This window comes from Pseudophryne corroboree, chromosome 6 (assembly GCF_028390025.1).
Source record: "Pseudophryne corroboree isolate aPseCor3 chromosome 6, aPseCor3.hap2, whole genome shotgun sequence".
In the NCBI taxonomy this organism is placed as follows: Eukaryota; Metazoa; Chordata; class Amphibia; order Anura; family Myobatrachidae; genus Pseudophryne; species Pseudophryne corroboree.
Window position 1 is genome coordinate 771,021,715 of NC_086449.1, and position 16,059 is coordinate 771,037,773.

Consider the following 16,059-nt stretch of genomic DNA (forward strand, 5'->3'; position numbering starts at 1 on the left):
CATGGTTCTTGAAGCATCCCCAGCATTCTCTACGGACTAAGAGAAAAGGTTTTACCGGTAGGTATTAAAATCCTATTTTTTCTTCTTCCCCCTCCATATCTCAGCAGCCTTAGCATTTATAGCTAAAATGCCCATTGGAGCCGAGCGGATGTTCCCCAAGATACTGGGAAGCCGGCTTTTTTCTTTCCTTTTTTAAATTTTGCTTTCTGTTCATGCCGAGCGGACTCTAGCTGCTGGAGTCTGCTCGCTACGTGGGACACCTCCGAGGTACCCACCACTTCCTACACGGGATTGTGTCTGGGCTGATGCCTCCATTAATAGCAAGGTGTGGCTGAGGATGGGTTCGGGGCCTAGTGATGGGTTACTCATCGCAGGAGCCCTCGCTGCCTTGCAGTGCCATTTGGTGTCTTCCAGAACTGGAAGTGCTTTCCTTGGCTGGATGGTTGGTAACCACACTGGGGGACGCTGCAGCCAACGCTGAATCCTGTCAGAGGACATACTGCCCAAGGCTGACTTTCCTATACGATGTGCAGACTACTGTGGGTAGGCTTAGCGCTGCTGCCTGTGAATGTAGTCCTTGCCTAATTTTCCTCATAAGGCCAAGTGTTCTACAACAGGATGGTGGTGATCGGATCCCTCAGCACTAGGGGGAGATGTACTGAGCGTGCTCCTTTATTGGCCAGTAACAGCTTATGTCCAAGTCTACATACCTCACCCTAACCTAACCCGCAGTCATTTCTGCCTGGGATGGAAATCCTGCCTGGGCGCCACCATAAGATTTGTTGCCACTTACTGTCGGGCCACTTTCCGCACTGAATGGCCACCAGTGTGGCCCATGGGGCAGAGTACCAAGTCAACGCTTTTCTGTTTGCACCCGACCGTGTACCTGCAGCTGTAGCGTCCAAATATCTGCCCCTATGGAGCCATCTCCTACTCGCGCAAGCCTCTGGCCCGTTTCACCATCAACATTTACAAATAGCATAAATACTATGCCCTTTGTTAATGTACAGGAACAACATTCAGCAAAATAAGGGCTGAATTCAGTATGAGTTGTGGGTGTGCAAAAAAATGGACACCTGCAACTGTTTACTCAGACATTAGGGGGTGGGGGGGGGGCAGCAACGGGCAGGTCCGCGGGGATAAGAGGTTTGGTAACTGCTCTTGTCCAATTAGTAATGTTATCCAGGTGCATGAACGGGAGGGTTTATTCTGAACAAGAAACATTGGTAACCCCCAGCACACTGGGTGACATCAGCAACAGGATTTGATAACTACATGGTGGTAGAAATTTCAGAGATCTCAGTTGCATACATTTGAAAAGGTATGGGAAGCACCCAGACCACTTCAAGACGTCTCATAGTACTGGGGGGTCCCTAACATTAAGTCTAGGTCCGGGGCATGACACCCCGCAAACCGGCAAGGGCCAGACACTCCAGTGCAGCAGACTAGTGTGTGGTTAAAGTGTAAGTGGATATTAGGAAGCAGAAGCTATAGATAAAAGCCTGGGGTCTTCCCATACCTTTGCAACTGAGATCTGTGAAATGTCTACCACAGTGTAGTTATCAAATCCTGTTGCTGATGTCATCCAGTGTGCTGGGGGTTACCAGTGTTTCAAGTCACCTTCTTTACCGGTAGAGAAGAACAGCCATGAGTTTTTGGGTATCTTTGATACCTGCCTATTGGGCTAGGTTTAAACCGCTTGTATGCAATGTTATTTCATACCAGAAGGCAGCCTGTTGTCCAGTCTTGGTTTTTCTCCTCCTACTTCTCTCCAGCTTTGTCTTATGGGATTTGGTAACTGAGCTTCCTGAGGCTGCTGGTGTTTGGAGGGGGGAGGAGCCAGTCCAGACGGTGCGCTTCTCCTCCACTGTCTGTACCCCAGTGTCCTCCAGTGTACCCCAGTGTCCATCATAGAACTGGAAAAACTGATTTTACTGATGCTACAAAAATCCTGTGTTTGCACTTTGCCAGAATATTGCTACTCCCGTCCGATCATACACGAGGAATAAGCAACCGGTGACACCAATTCCCTCAACACCTGCAGCTGGAAAGGCCAAAGCCCCACCGCAAGCACCCCAGCCAGCCGATGAGAGTTCAGAGACTGAATCGTCAGATAGCGACAGCGAGCCGCTAACAAAGGTAGCCATACACCGTCACATCTTGTGGGTCTGTCTTCATGTTGCCAGCCTATTCCCCTTTCTAAAACCTGGGTTAACACAGGTCATATTTAGCAATGCAACATTATGCATTTGTTACATAGTGGCTCAACTTGTCTTCATCTTCAGTTCCCGTTGAAGGATTTTAATGACTGTCACTATTTAAACATTCTGTACAGGGAATTATAGCAAGTCATCTGGATTTCTTTTCCAGGTCAGTTCTGCTGCTCCGGTCAGGAATTCCGCTCCAAACACACCAGTGCCAGCAGCTAAGCCATCTGCACCAGCCAGCGCAAATGCTCCAGATTCCGATGCTGATTCAGAGAGCAGTGACTCCTCTGATTCAGAAGAGAAGCAGGTAATGTGCGAGGGACCTCCAGTACTGTATACATATAGTGGTGACACGCTCTGCCATTATTCTTGGCTGACGGGAGAGGTCCATACACAGCGACAATTATGTAATGTGTTCATATTTATTTATTTTTTCCCTCTCCCTCCTGTAGCCTGCAGTAACCACTCCAAAACTGGCTACACCAATAGTTGCTGGAAAAGGAAAGCCACAGGTTTCCGCAACCCCCGAACCACCTGTTGAGACCAGCTCAGAGGACAGTGACTCGGATAGCGATGAGGAGCCTGTAAATACTGTTCCTGCCTCAGCACCTTCAGCAGGGAAGGCTATACCTGGTAAAGGGTTAGCGGCGGCTAAACCTCAGTCAACAGACGGCTCAGAGACCAGTGATTCCGGGGAGGCGGAGGCAGAACCTAAGGTACAGCGTCCACTGATGCCATGCACTGCAAACCTAATGTCCTTTTAGTCAGGCGAATTGTCTATTAATAAAGGGATATGTGATTTATTATGATGTGTTTTGTTTTTGTGTTTTGTTTTCTTTTTGTAGCCTGTTATAGCAACTCCAAAATCCACAATACCGGCCGCAGCTCCAAAGGCACAACCTCAAGTGTCCGCAGCACTCACGCCAGATGAAGAGAGCAGCTCGGAGGACAGCGAATCAGACAGCAGCGTGGAGCCGGTGAGAACAATATGGGTGCTCAGGGATCTGCATCTTATTGCCTATAGATGCCACATTGTCTCTGTGTACGAACATTCTAAATCAGCTTGTATATGCTTGTGTTTTCCTGCCATCTCTGCTCAGTTAGAGAGCTATGTCGGTGGCAAATATTTTAAGGGAGTCTGTTCCAAGTTTGTGTGGTTTTTGTTTTGTTTTTTGTTTCCTTTTGCTGTTCGATACATTTTACTTTGTTATGCCTCTTTTCCACTGTAATATCTTGTCGCACCCGGGACCTGTACACGGGTACTTCCCAGGTGTGACCTGGGTTGGTGACATCACCAGTAACTTGTCCTGGTGGCAGCGCTTGGAGAGGTGGTTTACCAAGTGCCACCTCTTCCTATATACTGAATGAGTCCCGGGTCTCATCGACTCGGGTAATCCGTTAATACAGCACAGCGAGCTGGGTGTACAACCCTCTTCATTATCCAGGTTGAAATACCAGCTTTTAATTTCAGTGTGGTGCGCAATATCCCGGGTTGCTGCGCATTTACATTTGTAATAACCTGGGATATTTCCGGCAGTGGAAAAGGGGTATTAGTGGAAGATTAGTCTTTGTTCTGCCCAACATACAGTAAATCGCAACATGCACTTCAGTCACATTGTATCGTCTTGTATGTTTTATGCTCAGCTAATTGGATCCCAGCTTACTGGAACACCGAAGCCTAAAATACCAGTTATGTCCCTCCCTAAGAAGCTCTCAATGCCTGCAGCTTCCCCGGCCATTGACGCTAAAGAGAAGACTACAGCATCAGGCACCGCAGCCCCAAAGTCCTCAGTAGGTAGCTGTGAGACCAGGGACTCCTCTACTGAGGAGGACCTGGTACAGGATGCAGTGTGTGCGTACATGTGTTGTGGAAGATCTCTCCTGGACACCACCAGCAGATACCGTTTTTATACTGACGCATTGCATGTTTAGGTCTTCAGATTTCTTTGTAGATTATGGACCAGGTTCTAGCTTATCCCTCATCTTAGGTTTGTGCACATTGCCCAGTATGAAACTGTTTTACAAACTAGCTTTACTAAAGGTTTCATCTGTGCCATAGAAATTACACTTATCCACCATATAGAGGAGTCCTCTTATACTTTGGCTTCAAATAGCCCCCCTCTGCGTGCCTGGTCCTGGGCGACTGTTGTCAAGCGTCTTTCTCACTCAAAATGTGCATCTCCTTCACATAGAACAATTAGCGACAGAAGTGCATTGTGTGACTAACAGGTGTAATCCCAATTTCAATGGCAGCAAGACTGGGGGACACTGGACCATGGGTTGTAGGTTGGATCTGCAGGAGCTGGCACTTTAAATATTAACTATAGCGTTTAGACCTAAGCTCCTTCCCCCTGCAACACCAGATTGCCAGTGTTCTAGAAGTGCCTGAGGTGTTAGGTTTTAAGGGGCTCAGCAGCTTTTAGTAGGTGGCTTCATTTATATTTTCTTTGTACGGTGTGTGTGTTTTTTTTTTTTTTTTTTTTTTTTTTACTTTTGTTTCTAGTTTGACTGCGTGTTGCTTGCAAAAGCATCAAGGCAAAAAGTGCTACAATGGCTTTGGTTTTTAACTTGCAGTAAGTGTAATGTTAAATTACCATGTGGACTGGGATGTGTCAGTCCGCACACCTGGTGTTGCACAGGAGGCACTGCACCTGCCTTAGAGGATCCGACGTGGGCACAGGCTCTGGGTCAGTTGGTCTCCGACTTAAAGAAGCTAGTAGCGCTTCAGCGAGAAGATCGGATTAGAACAGCGCCTGGCTCCTCGCTGCGGGGAACAGTCACTTGCTCCTGGCTGTGCAGTTCTTCAATCGGTGTCTGATCCACCTTGGCTCCAGACGTAGGAGTGCACAGTGTTGTGGTTTGAAGTTTCCACTTATTTGGAACGATATTTTGAGTTTACTAAGCTGCGTTGAGGCACATGCTTGTCTTCCTTCTTCCAGACCGTTAGAACAGGCCTGGCCAACCTGTGGCCCTCCAGCTGTTGTGCAACTACACGTCCCAGCATGCCCTGCCACAGTTTTAGCATTCCCTAATAACAAAACTGTGGCAGGGCATGCTGGGATTTGTAGTTTCACAACAGCTGGAGAGCCACAGGTTGGCCAGGCCTGTGTTAGAAGTTTGTGATTTGTAGGAGGAAGAGGTCAAACTTATAGATGTCATCGTTCATGAGGGTGAAGAACTGGAGTCTTCTGCCTGTTCCGGCATGGAAGTGCGCCACTCTCTGGACTGTTTAGGTATGGATTCCCAAGTGTAGGCTGTGGGCCTGTTCAAGTGTCAGCGCAGGAAAGTCGTTACTTTCCCTTCGGTTCTTTCGGATCTCATTGAGGACGCTTGGAAGGCACTGGATAGACATCTGTTCCTCGCAAACTTGCTTCCCTTTATCTTACAGCAGATCATGTGTGCAAGTGGGAACTGCCTCCCAAGGTTGATGCAGTGACGCGCTTGGCTTAACACACAGCTCTTCCTGTTCTGGGCTCTGCATCCTTTAAGGACCCGCTGGATAAAAAATTGGAAGGTTGTCTCCATTTTCATAGTTTTGTCTCCGGTGACGCCTACTTTGGCCATACAGTTCTCAGGTCAGGCAGCCTAAGCGTTCCCTCCCCTGTTAAATGGTCCAGTGTCTCCCAGCCTTGCTGCCAGAGAAAAAGATTCAGCAGGAAGTGACCAAAAAGCCTCTCTTCTGTGCGGTTAAAGCCACAGCTCAGCATCTCTAGTACACAGTGAGCAGCTTTTTGCCGCATCTGCAGTGAGACTGAGGGGGGTAACAATTAGTGCAGTTTTTCGATCAGTCGAAAAAAATGGTACTGTTCACCCCTTTTTAGGTCAAATTTACATTCGCCTTATTCAATGCCCGAGCCGTTTTTTTTGACTGGTCGAAAAAATCCGGCACTGGCGAAAATCACGTGTATTGATGCGTTTGTCACTGATACACGTGTTTTGGCATTTTAACCCATTTTTGGCTTAATTTTTGCCCATGCCGATTCGTAAAAAGAAAAAAAAGTGAAATGGCATGGGGTGAAAAATGGATTTAAAAAAACGGGCAAAAATGCCCACAATTGAGTACCCTTTTTCGAATAAGTGCCGTTTTTTCAACCAGTCGAAAATACGGCAATTAATTGAATACACGCCTTAAGATGCAAAATATAAATAAAAATACAGTACACTATCTGAGTATTCCAGTCACGCCTGACGTCTTGTGCCATATGGCAAGAGGATGCTCACTGTATGAGGACACTTCTGTACATCAATCTGCTTCCTGGCTTTGGCAGTCACCGGGATGGGGAAAACAGCATAGAGCCATTACTACCATCAGGTTCAGGTAACCGGGTAAATGAGGCAAGTTGCAGGGATGATGGTATGCGTCTGTGATGTGTGGTTCTATGCTCCCATATTAGTGCAGTGACACCTTAGTAAATATGATACCTTCAAATGAAATACATCCACTAGTGGAGTAGTCACCGCCCCCCCGTCTTTATGTATTTTTTGATCCTTTTGAATGTGCTGTGTTCAGTGGAAATACTGGTTTTGCTTTTGTCAGTTTCCGGTGTTACTGTCGGTTATAATTAAATTCTAGGTATATAATGCGTCCTGGAAGGGTGCTTCGCCAGCCCTAAAAGCCTCAGTGCAAACAGGTGCTGCGGCCAGAGGCCGTGTATGGGGTCCGGCCATGGCTGTCACAGACGCACAGCCAGGTACTGCAGCCGAGAGCTCGGGCAGCTCATCAGATAGTGAGGAAGAGCGAGCAGCGTCTCGGGTACTGCCAGTGTAGGCTACTAGGATTAAGCAAGCTGTGTGGTCTGTTGTGCTTGGTAATTGTGGCTATATAATTTTTTTTTTTTTTTTTTTTTTTTCATTTTAAACCACGGCAGCCGACAAACCAGAAGACTGGTGCACCTGGTGCTTTGACGTCAATTCTGTCCAAGAACACTGTAGCCAAAGGGAAAGCCTCTGTGCCCACAAAGACTGCGCCCGTTGGGAAGCTGGCACCAGCGGATGACTCTGAGAGCAGCAGCACGGACAGTGATGATGAGGAAACGCTAAAGGTATGGTCGCACCTCTTTATTGTGGTGTGTTTACCTTCCATGTAACTATAGCCAGGGTCTCCTGTGCTGGGCGTCCAGCTTATTTATTTTTGACGCCTTGCTTAGCATGGTTAGTGTACCCAGACTCAACAGTGATGCGGCTTTCTCTGATCGGCAACATCACTGACGGAAATCGCGCCCTAGAATGCCGTCCGCGCGACATTCTGTGGCGCATGCTCTCCCTGCGCAATTTAGCTGATCTCTGCATGTGTGGAGATGAACGCAGAATTGTATTTATTTTTTTCATGTGTGTTTAGAAGACGTGTGGTTCTTTACTGCTAAGGTGGGTGGGGGTAGTATTACAGTTTTAAGTTATTTTATAATGGGGACCTATGGACACGGGGTGGAGGGGGCTGTGTAGAAAACGCCCCCTAGATTTTTATTTTTCTCTGACGTCCTAGTGGATGCTGGGAACTCCGAAAGGACCATGGGGAATAGCGGCTCCGCAGGAGTCTGGGCACAACTAAAAGAAAGCTTTTAGACTACCTGGTGTGCACTGGCTCCTCCCACTATGACCCTCCTCCAAGCCTCAGTTATATTTTTGTGCCCGGCCGAGCTGGATGCACACTAGGGGCTCTCCTGAGCTCTTAGAAAGAAAGTATATTTTAGGTTTTTTATTTTACAGTGACACCTGCTGGCAACAGGCTCACTGCAACGAGGGACTAAGGGGAGAAGAAGCGAACCTACCTAAGTGGTGGTAGCTTGGGCTTCTTAGGCTACTGGACACCATTAGCTCCAGAGGGATCGACCGCATGGAACTGGCCTTGGTGTTAGGTCCCGGAGCCGCGCCGCCGTCCCCCTTACAGAGCCAGAAGCAAGAAGAAGTCCGGAAAATCGGCGGCATGAAGACTTCTGTCTTCACCAAGGTAGCGCACAGCACTGCAGCTGTGCGCCATTGCTCCTCATACACACTTCACACTCCGGTCACTGAGGGTGCAGGGCGCTGGGGGGGGCGCCCTGAGCAGCAATAAAAACACCTTGGCTGGCAAAACAATAAGAATATATAGCCCCAGAGGCTATATATGTGATAATTACCCCTGCCAGAATCCTTAAAAAAGCGGGAGAAAAGTCCACGAAAAAGGGGCGGAGCTATCTCCCTCAGCACACTGGCGCCATTTCTCCCTCACAGCTCCGCTGGAAGGAAGCTCCCTGGCTCTCCCCTGCAGTCTACACTACAGAAAAGGGTAAAAAAGAGAGGGGGTGCACTAAATTTAGGCGCAGTAAATATTATAGCAGCTATAGGGGACATAATTCAGTTAGTCCCTGCATTATATAGCGCTCTGGTGTGTGCTGGCATACTCTCTCTCTGTCTCCCCAAAGGGCTTCTGTGGGGTCCTGTCCTCTGTTAGAGCATTCCCGGTGTGTGTGTGGTGTGTCGGTACGGCTGTGTCGACATGTTTGATGAGGAAAATTATGTGGAGGCGGAGCAGATGCCTATAGAAGTGATGTCACCCCCTGCGGGGCAGACACCTGAGTGGATTGCTTTATGGAAGGAATTACGTGCAAGTGTCGACTCCTTACACAAAAAATTTGACCAAGAAAAAAGGCAATTGTTTCCCCAGCACCCTGAATGATAACAGTAACCAGATATAAATCCCACATGATAATAGAATTCAGAGATCTTCGTTACACATATTTGCGCAAATGTGTGGTTAAGCCCCAAAGCCGCATCAAGGCCTCTCTGTATATTTGGGGTCCCTAGCGCTATATCTAGGTGCAGGGTGTGGCACCCCAAAACACCAGAATGAGCCAGAAAGCCCAGCGTGGCATACCAGTGTAAAAAACTATAGTGTTAATAAATTAGTATTTAGGAAGCCGAAGCTATAGAGGGGGTGATACAAACATGAAATGTAATTAAAATAGAGAAATAGTGTTAGAAAATTAATAAGTGAAAAGTGTTAATAGAATGTAAAGGTATGCCACACTAAAGCCATCCAGCCCAGCCAGTCCAGAGGCACCACACCTCACACCTCCATTACCCCAATCTGGGTCTAATATTAACCAGCAAGGAGCCACATGATAATGGCTCCTTACTAAAATATGTCTAAGCTAAGAGCTACCTACCTTGGAGCAACCCCATAATGCTCCATGTGGCATGTCAGGGCCTGCACCTCCTCCTAATGCAGGAACCTCTCTGCCTCTCAAAACAGACATATAGATTGGTAAATGCTCAATTAGCTTAGTGATATCATTCAGGTGCTCGAAAGGAAGGGGTATTTCTCTGACGTCCTAGTGGATGCTGGGACTCCGTAAGGACCATGGGGAACAGCGGCTCCGCAGGAGACGGGGCACAAAATAAAAGCTTAAGGATCAGGTGGTGTGCACTGGCTCCTCCCCCTATGACCCTCCTCCAAGCCTCAGTTAGATTTTTGTGCCCGGCCGAAAAGGGTGCAATCTAGGTGGCTCTCCTGAGCTGCTTAGAATAAAAGTTTAGTTAGGTTTTTTTTTTATTTTCAGTGAGTCCTGCTGGCAACAGGCTCACTGCATCGTGGGACTAAGGGGAGAAGAAACGGACTCACCTGAGTGCAGAGTGGATCGGGTTTCTTAGGCTACTGGACACTAGCTCCAGAGGGACGATCACAGGTTCAGCCTGGATGGGTCACCGGAGCCGCGCCGCCGTCCCCCTTACAGAGCCAGAAGAGACGAAGAGGTCCGGTGAAATCGGCGGCAGAAGACATCCTGTCTTCAGACTAAGGTAGCGCACAGCACCGCAGCTGTGCGCCATTGCTCTCAGCACACTTCACACTCCGGTCACTGAGGGTGCAGGGCGCTGGGGGGGGAGCGCCCTGAGACGCAATATAACAGAATACCTTAGGTGGCAAAACAGAATACATCACATATAGCTCCTGGGCTATATGGATGTATTTTAATCCCCTGCCATTTTACACAAAAAAGCGGGAGATAAGGACGTCGTGAAGGGGCGGAGCCTATCTCCTCAGCACACAAGCGCCATTTTCCCTCACAGCTCCGCTGGAAGGACGGCTCCCTGACTCTCCCCTGCAGTCCTGCTTCAGAATCAGGGTAAAAAAGAGAAGGGGGGGCACGTTTGGCAGCAAATAAATATATTAACAGCAGCTATAAGGGAGTAACACTTATATAAGGTTATCCCTGTATATATATATAGCGCTGGGTGTGTGCTGGCAGACTCTCCCTCTGTCTCTCCAAAGGGCTAAGTGGGGTCCTGTCCTCTATCAGAGCATTCCCGGTGTGTGTGCTGTGTGTCGGTACGCGTGTGTCGACATGTATGAGGAGGAAAATTATGTGGAGGCGGAGCAGTTGCCTGTGTTGGTGATGTCACCCCCTAGGGAGTCGACACCTGACTGGATGATTGTATTTAAACAATTAAGTGATAATGTCAGCAATTTGCAAAAAACTGTTGACGACATGAGACAGCCGGCAAATCAATTAGTGCCTGTCCAGGCGTCTCAGACACCGTCAGGGGCGCTAAAACGCCCGTTACCTCAGTGGGTCGACACAGACCCTGACACAGATACTGAGTCTAGTGTCGACGGTGACGAGACAAACGTAATGTCCAGTAGGGCCACACGTTACATGATCACGGCAATGAAAGAGGCATTGAACCTTTCTGACACTACAAGTACCACAAAGAAGGGTATTATGTGGGGTGAGAAAAAACTACCAATATTTTTTCCTGAGTCAGAGGAAATAAATGAGGTGTGTGAAAAAGCGTGGGTTTCCCCCGATAAAAAACAGCTAATTTCTAAAAAATTATTAGCATTATATCCTTTCCCGCCAGAGGTTAGGGCGCGTTGGGAAACACCCCCTAGGGTAGATAAGGCGCTCACACGTTTATCAAAACAAGTAGCGTTACCGTCTCCTGATACGGCTACCCTCAAAGAACCAGCTGATAGAAGGCTGGAAAATATCCTAAAAAGTATATACACACATACTGGTGTTATACTGCGACCAGCAATCGCCTCAGCCTGGATGTGCAGTGCTGGAGTCGCATGGTCGGATTCCCTGACCGAGAATATTGATACCCTGGATAGGGACAATATTTTGTTAACTATAGAACATTTAAAGGATGCATTACTATATATGCGTGATGCACAGAGGGATATTTGCACCCTGGCATCAAGAGTAAGTGCTATGTCCATTTCTGCCAGAAGAGCGTTGTGGACGCGACAGTGGTCAGGGGATGCGGATTCCAAACGGCACATGGAAGTATTGCCGTATAAAGGGGAGGAGTTATTTGGGGCTGGTCTATCGGACCTGGTGGCCACGGCAACGGCTGGAAAATCCACCTTTTTACCCCAGGTCACTCCACATCTGCAGAAAAAGACACCGTCTTTTCAAACTCAGTCCTTTCGTTCCCATAAGTACAAGCGAGCAAAAGGCCATTCTTTTCTGCCCCGGGGCAGAGGAAGAGGAAAAAGACTGCACCATGCAGCCGCTTCACAGGAGCAGAAGCCCTCCCCTGCTTCTGCCAAGTCTTCAGCATGACGCTGGGGCTTTACAAGCAGACTCAGATATGGTGGGGGCCCGTCTCAAGAATTTCAACGCGCAGTGGGCTCACTCGCAAGTGGATCCCTGGATTCTACAGGTAGTATCGCAGGGGTACAAACTGGAATTCGAGGCGTTTCCCCCTCGTCGTTTCCTGAAGTCTGCTTTACCAAAGTCTCCCTCCAACAGGGAGGCAGTTTTGGAAGCCATTCACAAGCTGTATTCCCAGCAGGTGATAATCAAGGTACCCCTCCTGCAACAAGGAAAGGGGTATTATTCCACGCTGTTTGTGGTACCGAAGCCGGACGGCTCGGTGAGACCAATTTTAAATCTGAAATCCTTGAACACTTACATAAAAAGGTTCAAATTCAAGATGGAGTCACTCAGAGCAGTGATAGCAAACCTGGAAGAAGGGGACTATATGGTGTCTCTGGACATCAAAGATGCTTATCTCCACGTCCCGATATACCCTTCTCACCAAGGGTACCTCAGGTTTGTAGTACAAAACTGTCATTATCAGTTTCAGACGCTGCCGTTTGGATTGTCCACGGCACCTCGGGTCTTTACCAAGGTAATGGCCGAAATGATGATTCTTCTACGAAGAAAAGGCATTTTAATTATCCCTTACTTGGACGATCTCCTGATAAGGGCAAGATCCAGGGAACAGTTAGAAGTTGGAGTAGCACTATCTCAGGTAGTGTTACGTCAGCACGGGTGGATTCTAAATATTCCAAAATCGCAGCTGATTCCAACGACACGTCTACTGTTCCTAGGAATGATTCTGGACACAGTCCAGAAGAAGGTGTTTCTCCCGGAGGAGAAGGCCAGGGAGTTATCCGAGCTAGTCAGGAACCTCCTAAAACCAGGACAGGTCTCAGTGCATCAGTGCACGAGGGTCCTGGGGAAAATGGTGGCTTCTTACGAAGCGATTCCATTCGGAAGATTCCATGCAAGAACATTTCAGTGGGATCTACTGGACAAATGGTCCGGATCGCATCTGCAGATGCATCAGCGGATAACCCTGTCGCCAAGGACAAGGGTGTCTCTCCTGTGGTGGCTGCAGAGTGCTCATCTACTAGAGGGCCGCAGATTTGGCATTCAGGATTGGATCCTGGTAACCACGGATGCCAGCCTGAGAGGCTGGGGAGCAGTCACACAGGGAAGGAATTTCCAGGGCCTGTGGTCAAGCTTGGAAACGTCTCTTCATATAAACATTCTGGAACTAAGGGCCATTTACAATGCCCTAAGTCAAGCAAAACCTCTGCTTCAGGGTCAGGCGGTGTTGATCCAATCGGACAACATCACGTCAGTCGCCCACGTAAACAGACAGGGCGGCACGAGAAGCAGGAGGGCAATGGCAGAAGCTGCAAGGATTCTTCGCTGGGCGGAAAATCATGTGATAGTACTGTCAGCAGTATTCATTCCGGGAGTGGACAACTGGGAAGCAGACTTCCTCAGCAGACACGACCTTCACCCGGGAGAGTGGGGACTTCACCCAGAAGTCTTCCACCTGATTGTAAACCGTTGGGAAAAACCAAAGGTGGACATGATGGCGTCACGTCTAAACAAAAAACTGGACAGATATTGCGCCAGGTCAAGGGACCCTCAGGCAATAGCAGTGGACGCTCTGGTAACGCCGTGGGTGTACCAGTCAGTGTATGTGTTCCCTCCTCTGCCTCTCATACCAAAAGTACTGTGAATCATAAGAAGGAGAGGAGTAAGAACTATACTCGTGGTTCCGGATTGGCCAAGACGGACTTGGTACCCGGAACTTCAAGAGATGCTCACGGACGAACCGTGGCCTCTACCTCTAAGAAAGGACCTGCTACTGCAGGGGCCTTGTCTGTTCCAGGACTTACCGCGGCTGCGTTTGACGGCATGGCGGTTGAACGCCGGATCCTGAGGGAAAAAGGCATTCCAGAAGAAGTCATCCCTACTCTGGTCAAAGCCAGGAAGGACGTAACCGCAAAACATTATCACCGCATTTGGCGTAAATATGTTGCGTGGTGTGAGGCCAAGAAGGCCCCTACAGAGGAATTTCAACTGGGTCGTTTCCTTCATTTCCTGCAAACAGGACTGTCTATGGGCCTAAAATTAGGGTCCATTAAGGTTCAAATTTCGGCCCTGTCGATTTTCTTCCAGAAAGAACTGGCTTCAGTACCTGAAGTTCAGACATTTGTAAAAGGGGTGCTGCACATACAGCCTCCTTTTGTGCCTCCAGTGGCACCTTGGGATCTCAATGTGGTGTTGAGTTTTCTAAAGTCACATTGGTTTGAACCACTTTCCACTGTGGACTTAAAATATCTCACATGGAAGGTGTCGATGCTGTTAGCCTTGGCTTCAGCCAGGCGTGTGTCAGAATTGGCGGCTTTATCATATAAAAGCCCTTACTTAATTTTTCATTCTGACAGGGCGGAATTGAGGACTCGTCCTCAATTTCTACCTAAGGTGGTTTCTGCATTTCACATGAACCAACCTATTGTGGTACCTGCGGCTACCAGGGACTTAGAGGACTCTAAGTTGCTTGACGTTGTCAGGGCCTTGAAAATGTTTCCAGGACGGCTGGAGTCAGAAAATCTGACTCGCTGTTTATCCTGTATGCACCCAACAAGCTGGGTGCTCCTGCTTCTAAGCAGACGATTGCTCGTTGGATTTGTAGTACAATTCAGCTTGCACATTCTGTGGCAGGATTGCCACAGCCAAAATCAGTAAAAGCCCATTCCACAAGGAAAGTGGGCTCATCTTGGGCGGCTGCCCGAGGGGTCTCGGCTTTACAACTTTGCCGAGCAGCTACTTGGTCAGGGGCAAACACGTTTGCTAAATTCTACAAATTTGATACCCTGGCTGAGGAGGACCTGGAGTTCTCTCATTCGGTGCTGCAGAGTCATCCGCACTCTCCCGCCCGTTTGGGAGCTTTGGTATAATCCCCATGGTCCTTACGGAGTCCCAGCATCCACTAGGACGTCAGAGAAAATAAGATTTTACTTACCGATAAATCTATTTCTCGTAGTCCGTAGTGGATGCTGGGCGCCCATCCCTAGTGCGGATTGTCTGCAATACTTGTATATAGTTATTGTTACAAAGATTCGGGTTATTATTGTTGTGAGCCATCTTTTCAGAGGCTCCTTTGCGTTTATCATACTGTTAACTGGGTTCAGATCACGAGTTGTACGGTGTGATTGGTGTGGCTGGTATGAGTCTTACCCGGGATTCAATATCCTTCCTTATTATGTACGCTCGTCCGGGCACAGTATCCTAACTGAGGCTTGGAGGAGGGTCATAGGGGGAGGAGCCAGTGCACACCACCTGATCCTTAAGCTTTTATTTTGTGCCCTGTCTCCTGCGGAGCCGCTGTTCCCCATGGTCCTTACGGAGTCCCAGCATCCACTACGGACTACGAGAAATAGATTTATCGGTAAGTAAAATCTTATTTTCTGAGCAAGAATAAAGGCAATTGTTTCCCCAGCACCCTGAATGATAACAGTAACCAGATATAAATCCCACATGATAATAGAATTCAGAGATCTTCGTTACACATATTTGCGCAAATGTGTGGTTAAGCCCCAAAACCGCATCAAGGCCTCTCTGTATATTTGGGGTCCCTAGCGCTATATCTAGGTGCAGGGTGTGGCACCCCAAAACACCAGAATGAGCCAGAAAGCCCAGCGTGGCATACCAGTGTAAAAAACTATAGTGTTAATAAATTAGTATTTAGGAAGCCGAAGCTATAGAGGGGGTGATACAAACATGAAATGTAATTAAAATAGAGAAATAGTGTTAGAAAATTAATAAGTGAAAAGTGTTAATAGAATGTAAAGGTATGCCACACTAAAGCCATCCAGCCCAGACAGTCCAGAGGCACCACACCTCCATTACTGTTTACTCCATAAAGGTTACTGTTATCATTCAGGGTGCTGGGGAAACAATTGCCTTTTTTCTTGCTCAGAAATACCCCTTCCTTTCGAGCACCTGAATGATATCACTAAGCTAATTGAGCATTTACCAATCTATATGACAAAAAATTTGACGACATGCCAAATGCGGGACAGCCGGCTTCTCAGCTCGTGCCTGCCCAGGTGTCTCAAATGCCATCAGGGGCTCTAAAACGCCCGCTACCTCAGATGGCAGACGCAGATGTCGACACGGATACTGATACCAGTGTCGACGACGATGAGTCTAATCTAATGTCCACTAGGGCCATTCGTTGCATGTTTGAGGCAATGAAAGAGGTGTTACACATTTCGGATATAAACCCAGGTACCACTAAAAAGGGTATTATGTTTGGGGAGAAAAAACTACCTGTAGTT

The 16,059-nt window shown here is 48.0% G+C and overlaps 1 protein-coding gene across 9 annotated transcripts in view; it reads left to right on the forward strand.

Moving 5' to 3' along the window:
- Nucleotides 1–16,059, forward strand: part of TCOF1 (treacle ribosome biogenesis factor 1) — a 231,621-nt gene that overhangs the window by 84,884 nt on the left and 130,678 nt on the right. For 6 of the 9 annotated variants that reach the window (XM_063928639.1, XM_063928641.1, XM_063928644.1 and 3 more), the window contains exons 10-15: nucleotides 1,972–2,139; nucleotides 2,371–2,514; nucleotides 2,660–2,923; nucleotides 3,053–3,184; nucleotides 3,852–3,998; nucleotides 7,061–7,249. In XM_063928639.1, the coding sequence (XP_063784709.1) occupies nucleotides 1,972–2,139; nucleotides 2,371–2,514; nucleotides 2,660–2,923; nucleotides 3,053–3,184; nucleotides 3,852–3,998; nucleotides 7,061–7,249 (1,044 nt within the window). The remainder of the gene's footprint in view (nucleotides 1–1,971; nucleotides 2,140–2,370; nucleotides 2,515–2,659; nucleotides 2,924–3,052; nucleotides 3,185–3,851; nucleotides 3,999–7,060; nucleotides 7,250–16,059) is intronic. The other 3 variants (XM_063928640.1, XM_063928642.1, XM_063928646.1) reach the window with 3 other exon arrangements.